Source organism: Bombyx mandarina, chromosome 16 (genome assembly GCF_030267445.1).
Source record: "Bombyx mandarina strain Sakado chromosome 16, ASM3026744v2".
In the NCBI taxonomy this organism is placed as follows: domain Eukaryota; kingdom Metazoa; phylum Arthropoda; class Insecta; order Lepidoptera; family Bombycidae; genus Bombyx; species Bombyx mandarina.
The window spans coordinates 5,337,401-5,359,743 of NC_143222.1; the positions used below are offsets into that span (position 1 = coordinate 5,337,401).

The 22,343-nt window shown below is 38.9% G+C and overlaps 1 protein-coding gene and 1 long non-coding RNA gene across 7 annotated transcripts in view; both read right to left on the reverse strand.

The window, feature by feature from the left end:
- Positions 1 to 4,512: 4,512 nt before the first annotated feature.
- The window catches only part of LOC149501264 (uncharacterized), a 344,283-nt gene continuing 326,452 nt past the window's right edge, over positions 4,513 to 22,343 (reverse strand). Inside the window, exon 2 of the long non-coding RNA XR_016324365.1 lies at positions 4,513 to 4,594. This is a non-coding gene — a long non-coding RNA (uncharacterized LOC149501264). The remainder of the gene's footprint in view (positions 4,595 to 22,343) is intronic.
- Positions 12,383 to 22,343, reverse strand: part of Lim1 (LIM homeobox 1) — a 95,685-nt gene continuing 85,724 nt past the window's right edge. For 5 of the 6 annotated variants that reach the window (XM_089733494.1, XM_089733493.1, XM_089733498.1 and 2 more), the window contains exons 6-7: positions 14,622 to 14,880; positions 12,383 to 14,149 (exon numbers count right to left, since the gene is read on the reverse strand). In XM_089733494.1, the coding sequence (XP_089589620.1) occupies positions 13,995 to 14,149; positions 14,622 to 14,880 (414 nt within the window). In that variant the 3' untranslated portion in view covers positions 12,383 to 13,994. The remainder of the gene's footprint in view (positions 14,150 to 14,621; positions 14,881 to 22,343) is intronic. The other variant, XM_089733496.1, reaches the window with a different exon arrangement.

Genomic DNA, 22,343 nt, shown 5'->3' on the forward strand with positions numbered 1-22,343 from the left:
GGGCAACCAAATAATTCTTACTTCAAAATAATATTTCGTAGTTTCAAAAAACGATACTTAATTTCTTTGTGGCATTTTAGAGACGGTGAATTTACGTTTTCGAATGTATCTTGAGACAGGTGAAACTTTTAACAAATTGCGAACGTTTAGAACATTTAAAAAAAAAAAGAGCTTGTTCCCTTACAAAATAATTGATTCGAGAATGAATCGTTAACATTCTATTTAGTTAAAACATTCATTTCATTTAATTTAATTCACATATTTAATTAGTTTACGTTCATAAAACGGGTGAACATTACTGGTTACTGGTGGTCGGACCTCTTGTGAGTCCGCGCGGGTGGGTACCACAACCCTGCCTATTTCTGCCGTGAAGCAGTAATGCGTTTCGGTTTGAAGGGCGGGGCAGCCGTTGTAACTATACTTGAGACCTTAGAACTTATCTCAAGGTGGGTGGCGCATTTACGTTTTGGATGTCTATGGGCTTCAGTAACCATTTAACACCAGGTGGGCTGTGAGATCGTCCACCCATCTAAGCAATAATAAAAAATAAAAATAAAACATATTCTATTTACGTAAAATGAGGATACTGTAATTTGCTTCGGCCGCCTAATATGAAAAATATCTATAAGATCAGTAATGATGCGAGTATGGCAAGGTTAAGGTTTCGTAAAAACATTATTACCTGCACTAATTGCACTGAGTTTTTTTTAAGTTTTGGTATTGAATTACATTTGTGATTTGGGTAGAGCGTACCCTCAAGGGTGAGGACCATCGTCTTGCCTATTTCTATCACGAAGCAAGCAGTAATTCGTTCCAGTGCGAAAGGTAAAAGGATCGTTAAGCTAATACAGACTCAAGAATTTTGAAGGTTAATTGTGGTGGCATTGTTGTCGTGCTAAATCAGTACGAGGTAAGGTAGGAAGTCGTGTGCCATAAAGAATTAATATCCGAGATATAATGATAATTCCTTTCGTAATTCCCTGTGAATGATGAAAAGTGCCTCACAATATCTATATATATATAAAAATGAATTGCTGTTCGTTAGTATCGCTAAAACTCGAGAGCGGCTGGACCGATTTGGCTAATTTTGGTCTTGAATTATTCGTGGAAGTTCAGGGAAGGTTTAAAAGGTAGAAAAATTAGAAAATGCTCGGAATTATATAAAAACAAACAATTTTGTTTTTGCTTTGATGTGTCCCCTTGATGTGTCTTTTATTTATCGATTGAGGCACTACGAAGTCTGCCGGGTCAGCTAATTCATTATAAAACAATTACAAAAACTAGTTTCCATTGCGTAATTTTCGAACGCAAAAGACCTTTAAGACAATATAAAATCTTAATTTTCTTATTCACTGAATCTCTTCGTTTCCGTGTAATCAGAGTAAAAGCCTATTTTACATACAATACATATTGCCCGCGTGTACCGTCTTTGTGATACATTGCTCGTGCATGAAATTGGCAGAGCAATTATATTGATATTCTCCATATAGCAAGTAAAGACAGGTATGTGCCAACTTGTCCTCTGTATGTTTTAAATAGATATTCATTATTATAGAAATCGATTTTATATCGAATAAATGAGGAAATTTGTTTGACCACTAACAAAATTTCATGCGATTCAATTTTTTTTCTCCTACGCAACGGTCACCGTTCTCATCGAACCCGTCGAATGCGACGACAGGTTCGCCGGATCTTCTCAGTGGGCCTCGATTCCGATCCGGTGTTAGATTCAGGGAAGCGCTGCTCTTGCTAGGGCTAGTGTTAGCAAAGTCACCAGACTTAGGCCCGTGAGCTCGCCTACACGTCCGGTGAACCTAATATAACTCCTCGAAGTTACTAGCATGGGTAGTTTAAAAAAAACTACAAACCAACGTACACAGTTAAGGTACTAGCACTTAACATATTAGTAACAGTAGTTATACGAGTAGGTATGTAGTAACTGCTTATAGTATTGTTAGTTAATAATAATATATTTTCTTTACTACGAAAACTACTTTTACAATTTAATCTCGAGTTCCGAAGTTTTGAAAGCTTTACAGTTTTCGTCGTCGCGGAAATTGGACATCGGAAAAATTATGATGACAATAAAAAACGCGAGCTTAAATCGTAAAAGTAGTTATAATTATACTTCTACTCATGTATAAAAAGCTATAAATTATGTTACAGCCCTGACACCAAACAGTTTCCATAGACAACAAAATATGAATACTCTTTCACGACATAAAGTCGAACACGCTTTTCGATTCGATTTTCGAATTTCTAATAACGGCCAACGAATTGTTATTGCCCAAAAGAAATAGAGAAGTAGTACCTATTCCTTCTCCTCCTATTCCTCGCGTCTTTTTTAGCTGCTGAGGTCGTGACCATTATGTTTAGACAATATTTTATTTTTTGTTGTCTTTCCAGCGTTTCCGATCATTGACCGCGTGAAGGGCTTCGTGTAATGAGGTTTCTAGTGTGGTGCGAATTTAATGATCAATCATAGTAAGCCCCTCTCACCAACAAAAACAAAGAAATTAATACGTACAAAATTTTAATTAAACACCATCACATGACAACACGTAGTAAACATGGCGTCAATTAACTAGAATCAGTTAATTAAACAATACACTAACCAAACCACGAACGGACTGTTCCTTCATAATTTATTGTCAACAACGATGTTTGCACCCCACTGTTCGCTTACTTATGTTAAATTGAACCTTATTTGGGAGACATTAGGTGCTCTTTAAATTAAATGGCGGTTAGACTATAACATTGATGTGTTTACCTGTGACATGTAGGATATTTGGATCATTAACGTTATTACGAAAACAACGTATAACTGATATCAAAATTGAGATTGTCGATTAAGAAAAAACATTTTAGAAATTCTCTAGGTGAGAACCGTTGTTTAGAAGAATCGCTTTTAGTGATAAAATCGCCTATTTTACTATTATACCTACCTTCAATCGGCCAACAGACTTAGGGGAAATACGCATACTGTAGTCATTAATACCCTGCCTATATTTGCCGCGAAGCAGTAATGCATTCCGGTTTGCATTATCATGACTGCTTAAGTTTCTAAGATCCCGGCAACGTTTGACACATTCATAAAGATGTCGCAAGAATAATGTAGCAATGAAAAAGAGCTGTAGCTTATGCAATAAGTCTTCCAACGGCTTCAGAAATTTAGTAGGTTTAGATTTAGGGTATCGACATCCACGCCTGTTTCTTTTACACTTGGTGTTCCGGAAGTCCGTGTTTTTTTATTGCTTAGATGGGTGGACAAGCTCAGAGCCCACCTGGTGTTAAGTGGTTACTGGAGCCCATAGACATCTACGACGTAAATGCGCCACCCACCTTGAGATGTAAGTTTTAAGGTCTCAAGTATAGTCACAACTTCACCGTGGAAGTCAATCGTGAACATTTGCTGAGTACGTATTTCATTAGAAAAATTGGTACCCGCCTGGGATTCGAACACCGGTGTATCGCTCAACACGAATGCATCGGACGTCTTATCCTTTAGACCACGACCACTTCAAACTTAGTTGCAGTGCAGAAATACACAAGTGTCAGTACAATTGCTTTAACAGTGAACAAACACTCCTTCTTGTGTTCAACAAAATCAACTGACCTTTTAAAAAACGAAATTAGAAGTAAACCGCAGGATTTCATTTGTGAAACAAAGTCGTGATGTGCGCGGGTCGGCAAAGATCACACGCTGATGACCAATGGGGTGGATGCACGCAAATGTCAAATGCGCACGTGTGAATGCCACATGTGGAGTTCTATAGAGTTGATAAAACATTAATATTTTATATAACGAAAGAAAAAGAAAATGTTTTTCAATTTTTTAACGTCAAAGTGTCAACGAGCGACGTCCGCCATGACAATCCGGCTGCCAAGAGCAACGCATCAATTTCATACGTCTCTTATATTAAGTCTTTAAATTATATTAAGAAGCTTCAATAAATATCTCAAAACAATAAATACAGTGTACGCTCAATTACTACAATGCAAAATTTGTTCACTCATTAATTAAACACGTTAATTAATTTTCAGATTGTTTCAATAGGGTAAAAAATTATTTTTTTATTCAAACAGGAATTAAATTGTTTTTGTGATGTCCGTGACTGACGGTTACTCACCATCGTGAGCCCAGTATGCTCATCACTGACCAAAGGTCTGTTCAGTGCACAATTTCAAACCCAATATTTATGTACGTAAAAAAAAGATAATGAATGTGAAGGCAATTTTTTCAACTTACTAAGGGTTTTTTTTTTGGCTGAATTTCCATGAGGTCGTTGCCCATTGTCTTACATATCGTATATAGATGGCAACACTGTCTTGCTGTGTCCATCATTTTGTGTTCTTGCTGCACAATCGCTTGTTACTTTAAATAATACAAATCGATGTCTCCAATGAACACTACTCTAACTCAAAATTTTGAAATTTTCGTTATTCACGCAAATCGCTTCACTATTTTAAAAGTATTACAAATCATTATCGAAGCAAGAGTAAATCAGCTAGTTACACAAGAAAAAACCATAAATATATCTGCAATAATAAAGATTTTATCAACTTTTTTCGTTTAAACGCTCCTCCTGTAAACCTACGAATTTGGAGTTAGCGTAGTGTTCATTGGAGGCATCGAAATGAAGTAGATTTTTTAAGTTTTATTCACTAAGAAGCTCGAACATTAATTTAACGAGAAACAATTAATTCTAAGTTTGGTTTATCTGCTCTATATAAATGTTCACCTACTGTAGTCTACTAGGTGTATTTGTTGATCGAACGATGGGCTGTCCCCCACAAACGAACAACAATTGTACTAATTAATGGACAGTTACTCGAAGAATTTCCTTTATTAATAGTTCACGTTTCGTGTTAATGCTGGAAATGAAACATAATTTGGAAGTCCCACGTTATTTCAATGGATCAGCTACAGAACAGAACTAGCACTTTTTTTTTATTGCTTAGATGGGTGGACGAGCTCACAGCCCACCTGGTGTTAAGTGGTTACTGGAGCCCATAGACATCTAGAACGTAAATGCGCCACCCACCTTGAGATATAAGTTCTAACGTCTCAAGTATAGTTACAACGGCTGCCCCACCCTTCAAACCGAAACGCATTACTGCTTCATGGCAGAAATAGGCAGGGTGGTGGTACCCACCCGCACGGACTCACAAGAGGTCCTACCAATGCACATATTACATATTCTTTAATGACCTGATTTATCAACTGTCAGTATTTTTTTAGCACGAATGACTGGTCGCCTGAAGGTGGGCAAGCTTGGCCTCAGCCAGGATGGGATTTGAAAACAGCCGCCCGAGCGCCTTAGAGGCGCCGAAGGAGACCTTAATCCTAATAAATATAAACAAACACTTTAGAAATATATACCTTCTTTTCCGATTGACTCGGTGGTGCAGTAGTTAGCGCTTCTGACTGTTGCGCTGAGGGTCGTGGGTTCGATTCCCACATCGGGCAAACATTCGTATGGTGAACAGGTTTGTTTTCTCTTTGTTGGGTGCTTATTATCTACGAATGTGTATATTTAAATATATTTAAGTATGTATGTCAGTCTCTGGTATTCCTCCCGATCCACTAACAGTGTTTTTAGGTACCTCAAGCACCGGTCATCGTTCTCGTCGAACCTGTCGCTTGCGACGAAGGGCTCGACGAGTTAATTAACCCTCAGACACAGCCCACTGAGTTTCTCGTCGGATCTTCTCAGTGGGTCGCGTTTCCGATCCGGTGGTAGATTCTGCGAAGCACGGCTCTTGCTAGGGTTCGTGCTAGCAACGTCATCAGGTTTGAGCCCCGTGAGCTCACCTACTAGTTAAGGCGACGCTGATATAGCCTCTCAAAATCTGGTATTCAAAACACGGAGAATCCTAATTTGGGATGATCGTGCGTGATTTATCCCCAGTTTCTTTTTTTACTTTTTATTCATTTTCAACATAGGTATAATGAACAGGAAAATATTTTATGCATAAGAAAACGTACATAGAGTTGGTAGCGGACAGTCTTACCAATGCGTAGTACAGCGCAGACGATAGCTAATCAATCAGAATTGGTCACAGTCGTTCGAGAACGATAGCGTTTGTAATGCTAACGCCTTGAAATATGCTCTCTTTTATTTGAAAACATTATTAAATACCAAAAGTATCAAAATATTAATATAGTGTAATTAACGTCCAAGTCGTTTGGAAACGCTGATAATAGTATTATGGAAGCATCTTTGTGTAATGGTATCAAATAGTTGTACACAGTAGTTCAGAATGTGAATTCTCCAGTAGAATGAGAGATGTGGTGGTAGTTTGAAATTTCGGCTGACTCATCCTTTGAACCGAAATGCACAATGTCTTCACATTCCGAAACATACACGATAATTAGGTTGACCGTGTCAAAATACCATTAGGAATTACCTAGGTTTGAAAATAACCTAAGTAATATCAACAATAGTGTTATGTGTTTTAAATAGCTGTTGGTTCAAAAGCTATTCAAGGTTTTCCAGAACTTTTTTTTCGGGGTCACGTGCTGAGTCGGATTAAATTAACAATAATAGTACTTATAGAAAGAGAATAAAGAAGGATCAATGCACTAGAAATGTGGTGCTGGAGAAGGATGCTCCGCATATCTTGGACTAAGCATCGCAGCAATGCCTCGATCCTAAAAGAACTTAATATCTCTCAAAGATTGTCGTCAACAGTGCAAACCAGAATTCTCCAATATTTTGGACACGTATCGCGACGGCCAGCAGAGTCTATCGAGAAATTTGTTGTTCAGGGTAGGGTTAAAAGATCTCGCGGACGAAACCCCATGCACTAGACTGTTCAGATGAGAATCCTTACCAAACCCCACTTAACGAGTGCGTGCGCCAAGCTTCTCGCAAACTATAAAAAACAGCCGTCAAGGCTTTAGTACACAAGGATTCCATAAGACTACAACTGCTCTGCCTAGAGTAACCGACTATGATCATGAGTAGTATCTATTCGGATACATATTATGTTGCATCGCGTCTAAATGTTGGTTACGCCCACCCGATTCTGTAGACCGAATGGTAAACAGTCGACGTCGCCCAAAACACGTCATTACGGATCCTCCCGATCCATTAACGGTGGTTTTAGGTACCACAAGCACCGGTCACAGTCCTCGTAGAACCCTCGAAGGGCTCGACTAGTGAATTAACCCGTAGACACAGCCCATTGAGTTTCTCGCCGGGTCTTCTCTGTGGATCGCGTTTCCGATCCGGCGGTAGATTCTGCGAAGCACTGCTCTTGCTAGGGCCAGTGTTAGCAACACACTCGGTTTGAGCCCCGTGAGCTCACCTACACGTCAAAGAGAAGCTGATATAGCCTCTCAAGGCTATCAGCATAGGTAGGAAAAGAAAAAAAGGTTACGCCTTCAAGAATCATAACGTCGAGCCACATTAAAAGCAAATCACAACAATCCGTCGTATACAGCACACGAATTGTACTTATACGTATTGTATTATTAAGGTAGACGAAAGTGAGAAAAGTTATCTACTTGTAACATTACAGGCGGTTACTTCTATGTACTCGGAACCTACGTAAACAAGAAGACTCTAATTATAAGGAATTCTGCCTTGTAAGGGTTTGGGTAGACTGTTTATTTGTTTTTAAATTATTTCGGCAATGTAAAATTATTGGTGGTAGAGCGCTTTGTAAGTCTGCGCGGCTATGTACTGCCACCTTGCCGCTTGAAGAAGTAATTGTGTTCGCCTTTTAAAGGGAAGTACAGTTTATAATTGCGATTTCGACCTCTTCCTGAAGATGTTTATGGGCTCATATCCTTAACGTTAAATGAGTCGTCGTTTCAACCATCCACATATTAAATTAACATATCCGAACCATTAGTTTAGATCTACTTATAGCTTTTATACTGTTTCGAATATCTTTCTAGGTTTATCTTCTTTTCTTGACAACTGTACGTCTCTTCCAGTATGTGAAGCTATTGAGATTACAGGTTATATTGTAGAAAATAATGGGACATGTCCACCGCAGAGCAAAGCTATGCTACTATTAGATTCACGGTCTGTCACCTTGTATAGGTAATACTAGAAGACAACGGCTATGTCCTTGGCAATGTTGTGGTCCATGAGCTATAGTGAGTACTCACCATCAGGTGGACCGTTTGCTCGTCTGTCCATAATGTTATTACTGGTTTTATTACTGGTGGTAGGAGCTCTTGTGAGTCCGCATAGGTAGATACCATCACCCTGCCTATTTCTGCCGTGAAGCAGTAACGCGTTTCGGTTTGAAGGGTGGGGCAGCCGTTGTAACTATACTGAGACCTTAGAACTTATATCTCAAGGTAGGTGGCGGCATTTACGTTGAAAATGTCTATGGGCTCCGGTAACCACTTAACACCAGGTGGGCTGTGAGCTCGTCCACCAACTTAAGTAATAAAAAAAAATAGCAATAGCATAATTGTAATTTATTTCCTAAATCGGTAGCTATATAGTTCGTTATCTTGACACTGTGGGTTAATATTGTAACATTTCGAACATCGCGACCCTCAGTGGATCCGTGAGATCTAGCACGTGCTCGGATGCTCTTTAACCAAAATTCCAATTTTCCTTTATGACGGGGGGAGCTTATTTTAGTACACTGTTATTATTCCTGCGGTCTCTCGACGAACTCAGTCTATGTACCTACAGGTGGAAATTGTACGGTTGTAATTAGACAGTTACTTTGTTTTAGATTAGATTGCTTAAGTTAGTTTTGTGTAGGAATTTTGCTTGTTTCTGTTTTAGATTATTTTTAATCGTGGCAGAGGTATAAACCTGCCTATTTTATCATAGCAATGGTTTGAAAGCCATGGTATTCAATTAAGACTTAGACGTCATATCTACATGTGGGCGCCGGCACTAATCATCATTAATGTGGTGATGTCTATGAGCGATCCGACCTTCAAATCTATATATATAAAAATGAATTGCTGTTCGTTTCGCTAAAACTCGAGAACGGCTGGACCGATTTGGCTAATTTTGGTCTTGAAGTATTCGTGGAAATCCAGGGAAGGTTTAAAAGGTGAACAAATATGAAAATGCTCGGAATTACATAAAAACAAACAATTTTGTTTTTCCTTTGATGTGTCTCCTGTCGGACAGATTCCTTTTGTTTTTTTTTAAGTTTATACAAAAGTTTACGTTTTTTATTTATCAATTGAGGCACTAAGAAGTCTGCCGGGTCAGCTATTAAATAATAAAAATACCGATTAGCCTAGAAAAGTACACAAATATGTCAACCCCGGTCTAGCTTATTGTAATGGCATTTCCATTGTGTATTTTTTCTACAAGCATTAACATTACACACTAAGTTTCGCGCCGAATCTTCTCAGTGGGGCGCAATTCCGGCGGTAGATTCTGCGACGCACTGCTCTTGCTAGGGTTAGTGTTATCAACGTCGTGAGGCTTAAACCCCGTGAGCTCACCTACTATCTCGGTGAATCTAGAATAGTCCCTCGAGGTTACTAGAATAGGTAGGAAAAAAAGGATACTTCCGTACTCGAAAGAGTCTTTCTGCGAAAAGAAAGTGTGAGCTGACCTACCCGTCAGTGCGTAGCTGGAATGGCCCCTTAGGCTACGAGCGATTAGGTAGGTTTTAGGCTTTTGCGAGACGTCTACATAATTAAAACAACTGTTACGGTTTCATCTCGCATTTATTATAGTCATTATATGAATTTGTCGATGCACGGACATCGTTTGCGCGGCGCCGGGAGGAGAGCAGCGGCGCGGAAGCCTACTGAGGTTCTCGCAGAATCTTCTTAGTGGGTCGCGTTTCCGATCCGCTGGTAGATTATGCGACGCACTGCTCTCGCTATGGCTAGTGTTAGCAACGCCCCCAGATTAGAGCCCCGATAGCTCACATACTTGTTCGGTTACGCTGGTATAGACTCTAAAGACTACCAGATTAGGTAGAAAAAATAAAGCGGCGTGGAGCCGCGATTCTACGCCGTGCGCTTTTTACTTCCCACAGCAACGCCATCGACACTTGTTTTGTCACTCGTTTTATAAATATGAATAAATCCCTATCATGTTACACTACATCCACTCTTTCATTTGATGAGCTTATTATTGGTCTATCCTAAGTGAGTCCAGAAAAATATTATTTACGACCTTTCATATTGTAGGTACTCTACAGTTTTTGCTTTTAGGCCCACGGCGTATTTTAATCGCGAAAATGACGCGTGTTTCGGGATCGCGCGTTTTCTGCGCTGTAGATGCCGATTTTTGCGTTTGTATATATTCAAACACCTTTTTTTTTTCTACCTATGCTGATAGCCTTGAGCGGCTATTTCAGCTTCGCTCTAATGTGTAGGTGAGCTCACGGGGCTCAAACCGGAGTGCTGCTAACACTGACCCTAGCAAGAGCAGTGCTTCGCAGAATCTGCCGCCGAATAGGAAACGCGACCCACTGAGAAGATCCGGCGAGAAACTCAGTGGGCTGTGTCTGTGGGTGGCTTCAAAGACGCGTAAATCGCGTTTGAAGCGCGTACGAAGAGGCGGAGAAGGGGTAGAGGAGGGGCTCGCGCTCAGGAAAACGTAAAAGCTACGGGTGACTACAACGCGTTTTTTTTTTTTTTTATGATTGGAAGTTTACTGGTGGCCCGAAGGCCTTTCCAGTTTCACCAGGACAGGTGGGCGAGCAAAGGCTCAGCCAAGAGGGGTGGGATTTGCTAACAACTGCCCGAGCGCCTCCAAAGGAGACCTAACAACTCAAGAGCAATTGTTTCGCGAATGAATCTACTACCGGATCGGAATCGCGACCCGCTGAGAAGATCCGGCGAGAAACTCAGCGGGCTGATGCATGGGTTAGGTTGCACGTCGACCTCTTTGTCGAGTTCGACGAGTACGGTTACCGGGGTCCCTAAGCCTGCCCCTAGTATTAGAGCTGAAGGCATCTAATGCAAAGGTTATTGGATCTGATGGATCCGTAAGGACGTGTCTAGGGCGTCGACGGTGACTGGCTCCTGCATGATCAGGATTCGGGGAGTAGTCAGCGGCGGCAACGATAAGGCGATTATCATGACGCATAGCCTTATCGAAGTATCGTTCCGACGCTGACTTCATGTATTTCCGAATTGATTCGAGGCCCAGGTCGTCGTGTAGGTCAACGTTCCTCACGAGCCCCGACAGCTAACCTGCAAAAGCGGGATTGTAGGGATTGGAGGGTGTCTATGTGTGTGCGGGCCGCGTGAGCGAACACCACACTCGCGTAAGTCATGACGGGCCTTATGCAAGTTTTGTAAAGTGTCACCTTGTTCCGAAGGGACATTTTACTCCGCTTACAGATCATGGGGTAGAGTCTACCGAGAATAAACGCAGCACGGTCACGGACTGATTTTATATGCGGGCGGAATGTCATCGATGCATCCAGGGCAACGCTACTACAACGCGTCTGTATCGCTGTATTTGCCCACTGAGTTTCTCGCCGGATCTTCTCAGTGGGTCGCATTTCCGATCCGGTGGTAGGTTCTGCGAAGCACTGCTGCTCTTGCTAGGATCAGTGTTAGCATCACGCCGGTTTGAGCCCCTAGTTAAGGTTACGCTAAAATAGCTTCTCAAGGCTATCAGCTTAGGTACGAAGAAAAAAAAAAAAAAAAAAAAAATCGTTGTATCTGCGCATATAATAAGCGCGTCATCTGTGCGTCAACTGCGCGTTTAAAATACGCAGTGTGCTATGGGGGGCCATACGTTGCATTACATTTGCAGTGGTCCATTCGTGTCACATTTCCTCTTTGGTGTTATCTATGAAATTTTAAAAATCAAATGAATATTTTATTATAAATTGATAACGCTAAAATTCTTATACAACAGCAATAACCTAGAAAAAGGAAAATCGTTTGTCAAACAAAGTTGAAAGTGGTAAAAAGAAGACGTCTTTGCTTTGCAAAAAAAATATATTATTAACAGCATGGGCTTATATTTTTGTTCGTTACGTCATGACTAAAACCTCTTTACAGTTTTGTTTGACAGTGTTATAACCCAATGACAAGCTTGCTTGAAACCGTTAGCTTAGTATCCTTTCCATCTCAACTTACCGAAACCACGAGTAGAGTAGAGTTCATCCATACTACCTGGAGCCACTGCGGTCATCCACAGTGCGTTTCCAGAGGTCTTTTTTGCCACGTACCATCCGGCTATGGAATGAGCTCCCCTCCACGGTGTTTCCCGAGCGCTATGACATGTCCTTCTTCAAACGAGGCTTGTGGAGAGTATTAAGCGGTAGGCAGCGGCTTGGCTCTGCTGAAGCGGCATTGCTGAAGTCCATGGGCGACGGTAACTACTCACCATCAGGTGGGCCGTATGCTCGTCTGCCTACAAGGGCAATAAAAAAAAAAAAAAACGACATAAAAAATGAAAGTCAATCAAAATTTTCATTATCATTTATTCTTACAGACAATTCCATTATATTTTCCTTTTAAGTACTAAATACAGACAACTGTTTGTACCAAATTTTAATACTAACTGTAATTAATGTAATTGAGACCAGTTCAGTACATTCCGTTTTGAATCACGATCACCTGATATTACGTTTATTTAAAATGAGAGATTCTGGAGTCTACTTAAGAGTAGGTATTCAAGCTTGGAATTGCTGACGTCTATGAGCGATGGTAACTACTCACCATCGGATGGGCCGTATGCTCACCAATCTAAAAAGTCAATAAAAAAATACAGAAATTGTCGTGAAAACGAGAAATAAATAAGAAAAGTTCTCGAAATATTAAAAATGAATGTTTAAAACGATAGTTGATATCATAATTTAAACTAGGTATATAGATCATTTAGTATTGTTGGTAAATGCAATATAGAATTTGAAGTCTAAACTATTATAAAAAAATTATATCGGCAATCCGATAGTTAATATCATTTAAATATCTGCGTGACTCAAAAAATAGTCAAATTTTAATTAAAAAAAAAAAATCCAAAGTAATCGTGGCTCAAAACTAATGAAAGTTAATATTGAAAAATGTTTCAATTCGTATGAAATAGAAAATGTAATGATATTTTGTGTTTTCAGCGTTTTCAGCAAAAAAGGTTTGCTGCTTCAATTATTAAATCCTTTTTACTTAATCAAAAACGTAATGTAAAAAAATTTGTAAAAATTTTTGCAATAGAAAGAATGAAAATATTTTTAATGTTTTAATCGATAATCACGCTGCCTTTGGAAAATACTTGAGTTACCAATGAAAGAAGTGGCCAGCTAAAATATTGAAGTGAAAAAAAAACAAACAAAAAAACTAGAACGTCTCACATAATATTTTATAAACATTTAAATACTTAATATTACATTTTAATCATATTTTAATACATTATATAATTATTAATAGTATCCATAATATTTACAAATCGGAATTATATATACAAATCAAAGTACTAATGTTCTCCGCTACAACAAGTAAATACACCTTAAACGCGATAATGTTTAGCTTTACTAATAAATAAAAATGTGATAAAAGTGAAGCTGTTATCTTAAAATAGGAACCAAATTATTGATATTAACTTAATGATTTGCAATAAACCCAAGAATAAATAAGTACAATTTATTTTTATGCTACTTATAATAAATTATTTCATTTGTAAAACGTCTTAGCTCTGTACAAATATTCTTATACATATATCCACAGTTTACTTAACAATACATTACTAAGTATTGATGAACTTATATTAACTAAGCGGGAATCACAAAAGGTTTAAAAAATAATGAAAGGAAGAATGAATCTGATTATTTTGCAATTTTTCTTCTATAGTTGTACACAACGAAACAACAATACACAAAACTGAATAGCTTACACAATACACAAAAAAATATGCCTTAAATGAAGTAAAATTTCATCTATAAACACTCACGTTTCACTAAAATCACATAAACACTGCGTTTTCTCGACATTAAAATCGTCACGACACACAGCAAATTCAAAAGTCCACTTCGTAGCCAGACGAGCCGCATCAGTCGTGGAAGTCCCGCGGCTCCGGCTTCAGCTACCACACCAGACCCTCGGGATGCAGGGGCGGAGGCCCATCTCCGAAGGTGAACTCCGGGGACGAGGGTCGCGGAAGCACCAGGTGGTCCGGGGGTGGAAACTGCTCGGGAAACTCGCCACCCGGTACTCCCTCCATGCCCCCTGCGAAACGACCTGCTCTCGTTAATACACGGATGGTACATCGCCAGCCGTTGTTAAAATAAATAAATATTTACTAACAATCACGCCACGTTAACTGGTCCCGTGCTAAGTTCGTAAAGAACTTGTGTTACAGGTACCAGATAACGGAAATAAATGTAAGATCACACATACATATATTTAATATACATCCATAACCCTGGAAAAGACATTTTATATTTATCCCTTGGCGGGATTCGAACCCGCGACCCCCTTGTGTAGTGGCCATGTTACTTACCACTACACCAGACGACCGTTAGAGCTAATAGAGTATCCAAGTTCCTTTTTGATTGACAGAAACTGATGACCGGATTGTACATGCCGGATTTGTACATTTTAAAAATAGAATCCCTAAAGCTTTTCTGGTTAATTACAGCACAAAGAAATATATGAAAAACCAAGGGCCTATCTATGCACAATATCAGTAACTATCTCAAAATTCACCAACCTGGCTGATTGAAGGGCATCGTCGGCGGCGGATGGAAGAATGGCGCATCATGGTGGAACGGCGGGCCATAGCCAAACTCGAACTTGCCATCTGCTGTCGCGAAGTACGGAAACCCCGGCGGACCTTCCTCCAAGCCCCCCGGTGATAAGTTCATTGGAAAACCGCGCATTTTACGCGAAGACCCGAAGAAAGGCCCCCTGCCCATCGACGTGAGTTGCTTTAGTCGACGCTCTTTTGAACGTTTGTTTTGGAACCAAACCTGTGGAAGTTTAAACACGAAGTTAGTTGTTTTTTCTGAGAAATCTAAATTTACCTTGGTGACGGGTCAGTGCTAACTTAAACAGTTATCCGTGTCCTGGTCACAAAACTAGGGATCTACTTATAGTGCTTGCGATACGAGAGTACTACTTCTTTCTTTTTTTTTATGATTGAAAGATTACTGGTGGCCCGAAGGCCTTTCCAGTTTCACCAGGATAAGTGGGCGAGCAAAGGCTCAGCCAGGAGTGGTGGGATTTGCTAACAATTGCCCGAGCGCCTCCGAAGGAGACCTAACAACTCAAGGGCAATTGCTTCGCGAATGAATCTACTACCGGATCGGAATCGCGACCGGCTGAGAAGGTCCGGTGAGAAACTCAGCGGGCTGATGCATGGGTTAGGCTGCACATCGACCTCTTTGTCGGATTCGACGAGTACGGTTACCGGGGTTCCTAAGCCTGCTCCTAGTGTTAGAGCTGAAGGCGTCGCGTTCTACTTCTGTATCACTTTACAGAAGCATACTGCAGATGGTGAGAAGAACGTTTCTGTCTCTTTATTAAGCTTAAAATTAAGTTCGAGTTCCCTCTGTATGCTAGCAGATTCCAGCCTGAGTAAAGATGATATTATTATGTAAGCTGTAGTAAGCGTCGATAGTTATTTTACGTAATCAACAAAAACAATAACTGTCAATTAAGCCTTACGCGTTAAGTTAACATTGCATGAAGTTTAATCGAAAGATAAAATTACTGTTGTATTGTTTTTTTTTTGTTTCTTTCGTTTTTCCATATATATTTTTTTCAGTTTCTCGGTCATTTCCAGCGTGAGGCGAACTTTAACGAGATCGTGCCGTTGCGATCGTTGTACGTTCACGGTGCGTTAAGGCGTCGCGTGCCGACCGCGGGACTAATCTCTAACTTGTATTACGGCGATATCGCACATCGCGCGTTCACGGCGTGCCGTGTGAAAGGACCATTATATCTGAATCAAACGTGTTTAATGGTGCACATAATGTAACTGCAACGACATTGACATGAATCTGTGGCGAAGGCCGAATTAAGAATTTTGACCCCTTCTATTAGTTTCTATTGGTTTTAGGAGAACTCGTGAGTCCGCGCGGGTAGGTACCACCACCGCGCCTATTTCTGCCGTGAAGCAGTAATGCGTTTCGGTTTGAAGGGCTGGGCAGCCGTTGTAACTATACTTGAGACCTTAGAACTTGTATATCAAGGTGGATGGCGCATTTACGTTGTAGATATCTATGGGCTCCAGTAACCACTTAACACTACGTGGGCTGTGAGCTCGTCCACCCATCTAAGAAATAAAAAAAGGCGTGTACCTATCTGTTAAAATTTCATTGTGTTATCATAATGTTTAGGCATTTATGTCACTCACAAAAACAAACTTTTAAAGTATAATCTCGCGTCTTTTACTGTTATTATTTTATTTCGAACGTTTCAAATGATTTAGTTTTCGTTTTCAAGGATGACGAAGGTGTTATATGTTTTGATTATTATGCTGTTTATAATATTCAAATGCAATACGACAGAAAAAATCGAGTATAACTAATCCCAAAGAATGATTTAAGTTATACCTACGACTCGGGACAAGCGAAGAAAGTACTATTTATTATTTAGCTCATATATTGTATTCAAGGTACTCAAAATATATTGATGTCATAGTTAGCTAATGAATCAGTAGCTAATATGTCAATATGTCAAAGCTATAAGTGCTATGCTGATTTTTTTTCTTTAAATTTAAGCTAATTATAAAACTTGTTGCGGCCTTATACTAATTGTATGAGTTCGTATTTAGTGGCGTAGATAAAAACTACTGTTGTTAATTAATTTAATAAATTATAAATCAGACATATAAGCATGTTAAATGGTGTAAATTTTCATTTCAAATTAATCCGGATTTATTCAGATTTATTCCTGAAGATTTAAAACCGGAGAATATATGCACAATATACAAGGTTTGTGAACCGTTTAAATTTCTAAGCCGGTTTCGATCATTGTCCATGAACGGTAAAGAAAGAAAATTGACCGGTTTCTAAGGAAATCGGATAATGAACATAATTAAACCGGTTAAATTGCTATTTGTAGACACTGTAGACTGTGCTAACAGAAACGTTTAATCTATACTAATATTATAAAGAGGAAAGATTTGTTTGTTTGTTTGTATTGAATTGGCTCCGAAACTACTGAATCGATTTAAAGAAAAAAAAACTTTCACTGTTGGAAAGCTACGCTGTCCCCGAGAGACATATGCTATATTAATTATATTTTTAAAAAAAATTGGGATCCTTCCTGAAACTCCAATAATGTAACCCAATGTGTAAAAAACTACCTGAAATTCTTTACATCGCGTGCGCTACTACCCAAGCGAAGCCAGGGCGGGCCGCTAGTATTTCATAAACAAGTGAAATTTAAACAATTTGGTTATATGTAGAACGAGATCGCTACTCTAGCCGTACTCGCCCGCTTCGCTGGGCATTTAAAATTAACATTATTATTTATTGTCATTATTATTAGGGAGTTCAACACGTCATATAAATATTAGCCTATCCATTAAGTACATGTATTTTTTCTCCTACCAACGCCGAAAGTTCGGTTTTCGTCCTGCTGTACAGGGAAGAAAGTCTAAGTTTTAGTACTGGGTACTCCCTGGGTACTTACTGACAAGTGCGTATGCGCGTTAGTATCTATGTCTGCTCTCACGCACCTAAAATTTTCCGCCATTGTTGTGCTCGGGTAATTTGCAATATTGTGTTTAGTGTAAAAGTGAAATAAACAAAAGGCAATAAAATTTAATAGTGAAGTATTAAACAAAGATGAGTTCATCAGACAGTTCTTATTCAATTAGTAGTATTAGTTTATTTAAAAATAAAAAAACAGTTAAATTGTTTTTTTCATGAGTGCGCCGCGGGAAAAAAAGTAGGACATCTCATCCCGCGTGTTTGCCACCCTATGTACTATTCTACATGGATACCAAGTTTCAAGTCAATCGGATGCATGGTTCCGTAGTTATAACGGAACATGCGTACAAACCACTGTAGATTTATGTATTAGTATAGATTAGCCGTGATTAATTACAGCTAATTATTTTCATGTTCAAGGAAGCTATCAATGAAACTCGCATTCTCCTTCCGAAATTCGTCTCGGTCGGTCACGCGATATTTTGGTTAATTTAACATTCGAGCAATTTTCTAATCACCGTTTTTCTGATGATAAGAGCTTAAGTTTTTTTTTTAACGGTAATACAAAAGTAATTTTCCGAATGAGTAATAATAATAATTACAGTACGAAACGTACTTTGTTTTTGAATGATGCTTTAAATAATTCTCCTACGCACTTTTGAAACGTCGTGAACTTTTAGAATAGCAATCCTCGTAAACAGATAACCCAGTCGATAATCAAACAGTAAAATGCGTATTTTACGTTCTCGAACGTGTCACGGTAACAATGGACTAGAATTTTCTAGAAAACAAGAGTGTTATTGTGCGCATGCGCGGACCCCGCTGTGAGCGAACGTCTTTGATCGCGCCGCCCCCGCAACCTACGCTCGGCTTTGGCACACAAATCACTGTTGTGGATGGTTGTGGTTTATTGGTATTATTCTGACTTCACCGAAAATTTATTTTCGTTTCACATCTAAATTGGTTCGGTTCTTATATGGAGATCATAAAGTCAACATCGTGATATACCTAACTGAAAAATTATTTGTTCAAGTTAAAGTGTTTCTGTAAAAACACTTTTATCAGGTATCAAAGAATGGTAAGCCTTTGTAAATTTTATCAATTTTTCAGTACTCTTTTTATTAGTGCCTTTAAAAATAGTCATTTTGTTAACATTTCTGAATAGTTTTAGTTTGTTTTTAGTATTAGCGTGGCGATTACTAAAACTAGACCTTTTTTTCTCCTACCTATGCTGATAGCCTTGAGAGGCTATTTCAGCGTGACCTTATCGTGTAGGTGAGCACTCGAGATTCAAACCGGAGGTGTTGCTAGCACTGGCCCTAGCAAGAGCAGTACTTCGGATAATCTACCACCGGATCGGAAACTAAACCCACTGAGAAGATCCGGTGAGAAACTCAGTGGGCTGAATTAGACCGCCGTCGTCGGTTTTGAGATCGGAGTGTCTAAGGCAGGCCTGGGCAAATTTAGAATTTAGAATTTTGAAATTTTTTTGTAGAATTTTTAGAATTTTGTCTGGCCCGTGAAGCATTGTATATACCTATTATTATTAAAAACACAAATTTTAGTTTTTGTCAAACATAAATTGGTGCATATATTTTTTTAGATAAAATATTAAGCAATACAATATATTTTAGATTATCCCCGGGGGTAATCTAAAATATATGATCTGACATCATTGGCAAAAGCTATACTTAAAATATAAAAAAAAAACTGTTTGGCCCGAGGTCAAATTTTCATCTGCAATGTGGTCCGACTATCAAAATATTTGCCCAGGTCAAGGCATTGGTGAACGACTATCCAGGCCGCAAACATGATGATGGCTCAAAACAAACCTTTGCACAAGCACTCAAGATTTAAATTGGAACGCGGAGAAGAACTCAGCTAAGAAAAGAAGTCAGACCTAATCTAAGTGGCAAAACACTGCAGGGCCGTACTGAATATGAAACAATTAATTTTCAATTCTCGACTTTGTGTCTGCTGGAACAAGTTATCGATTAATCTACCTTTTTTTTTTTTCTTCTTCTAATTGACAGAAGCCGAAATCAAACGCGACCGAGTCCGTAACCAGTTTCTCTAGTTCTTGAACCGATTCCCATTGCATAAATATTGATTAATGACTAACGTGATGAAACTGTATGGTGTCATCGTTTCTATTAATTGACGTTTAAAACTATGAATATACAGGGTGGCCCATAAGTCCTTTGAAAAGTAAAATTTGAATAAAACGAACAGGGCGCGCGTGAGCGGTGCAGGGGAAGCGGGGGGAGTAACTTCGGTTTCTGGGAATTTAGTCGCGATAGAGCGTTTTACCGGAGCGGACCGTGCGTTTTGTGTGCGCGAGTTTTATAAAAACGACAATTCGGCAACCGTTGCGCGGCGTAAATTTCGAGAACACAAAGGTTTACACAACTTTGACGACACTCCAACTCTTCAAACGATTAAGAACTGGGTTGCTAAGTTCGAGGAGACCGGTTCGACGTTAGATAAACCGCGGTTGGGTCGCCCAAGGACGTCACGTACGGAACAAAACATAGACACAGTGACACAGTCTATTCGCGAAAATCCGACACAGTCAACTCGTAAGCGCGCCAGAGCATTAAACGTATCCAGGACATCGTTACAACGGATTTTGAAGAAAGATTTACATATGCACCCTTACAAAATTCAGTTGGTTCAAGAATTAAAGGAAACTGACGGTATTCAAAGACAAAATTATGCGAATGAAATGTTGAATCGGTTTACTTCCTTCAATAACATAATGTTCTCTGACGAGGCTCATTTCCATCTTAACGGGCATGTTAGTAAACAAAATTGCCGCTATTGGAGCCCCATCAATCCAAAACTTAAGCATCAGAAGCCCTTACATAGTCCGAAAGTGACTGTTTGGGCCGCTATGTCAGCCCATGGTATCCTAGGGCCTTACTTCTTTGAGGATGGCAGAGGGCGCGCAGTTACTGTTACGTCGGAGCGATATGTGGCTATGATCGAAGAGTTTTTCATACCAGAATTGCAAAACTTTTCAGGCTTTAATGCCAGGACGTGGTTTCAACAGGATGGGGCCACTTCTCACACCTCTAACACTGCTATGCCCGTTATCCGTCAACTTTTTCCTGGCAAAGTTATCTCTAAGAGAGGAGACATTTCCTGGCCTCCACGTAGTCCAGATCTGACCCCGATGGATTTTTTTTTGTGGGGCTACCTTAAGGCTAAAGTATACGACACAAACCCGCGGTCAATTGAGGCCCTAAAAGAAAACATCCGCAGAGAAATGACAAGCATTTCAGCAGTGACGTGCCGCGCAGTCATCGACAATTTTAGACGTCGTTTGCAAGAGTGCCGTGATCGCAACGGATTACATTTAGGAGATGTTATTTTCAAAAAATAATTCCCGTTTTTTAAGCTTTTTATGTAAATAAAAATTTAATTCATAATGTAATTAGTTTTATTTTAATAATTTTTTTTTCATATCAAAGGACTTATGGGCCACCCTGTATATTAGTGGTTTATGAGTACGTACATACGTCCGATGTGGGAACCATTCGTTAATTAATCGATTTTTATATTGAGCAATCGATGAGAATTTTCGTTTCGATTTTAAATGATAAACGGTAGTTTTAACATAAAAATCAGGATGTATTTATTACACGTCCATCTAATTTTGTATTTGATATTGTTATGTGACTATCGGTTGACGTTTTGATACCGGTGACTGGCTGAGAACTCAGATTTCCGGGAATATTGTAATTTAACTTTCTCTATAAAATATTTAGTGACGTCATTGGATACGTTCTCTTGATTAGAGACAAGATGGGCGCCGTCAAGTCGCGCTGTCTAAGGGCTCTGGTGAACGATCAACAACTAGGTACAGTAGCGCTCAAAAGTATTATGACGACATAACAATTCGTTATTATTTCTTCTAAAATAGAACTCTATCGGACAGTAATTGAAGTATAAGGCTAATGCGATTATTTTAACGTTCAATTTACATCTTATCTAATTAAATGAACAAGTGTTACACGGTCGATATATTGAGGAACATTGAAGATTTATAGATATCGATTGTTAAGTTATATATTTATTTCTAATTAATAAAATTAATATGTTTTTGCACAAAAACACTTTTGAGCGCTACTGTATATAAGAGGCATACGCATCATCTTAATACATCATACAGAAGCTAACCACTTCCCAGCCATTCAGAGTTTAGTGAACATATTAGCTTCAAGAAACCTTACTGACTTTACTTCGCAAAAACTAAACCCATCTAAGCAATAAAAATAAAAAAATAAACGCAATAGTTATAAAGATGGAGTTAAACATTTAGGTATACTTTATGAGTAGGAAGAGATTAATAAAAGCGAGTTTTCGTCACAGTTTTGAAGGATAATTAACGTGTTACTTGATCGGTTTGTTGATGAATCAAATGATGATTTTCTAAATAAAAAGAGCCGGTAGCTTCAACTAAGCTACTTTTTTTATTTAAAAAAAAAACGTTCGAAACTTCATTTAAGTTTGAAAACAGGTGAAGCCATTTTTTTATATTTCAACTCGACTTGTGTTTTACTATATTCTTAAATTACTTGTCAACATAATAAATTTATAGAGATTAAACAAATTATTGTAACATCGAAGGTTGGACATAACATTTTTTAAGAGATAAGCTCAGAATGCCAGTTGCCACAAAATCTAGTAATTCTAATTCAAAGTCTTTTAAAAAATAGGTTTAAGCTATACTTAGCACACATTTTACAACGATTCAATTAATTTAAAAC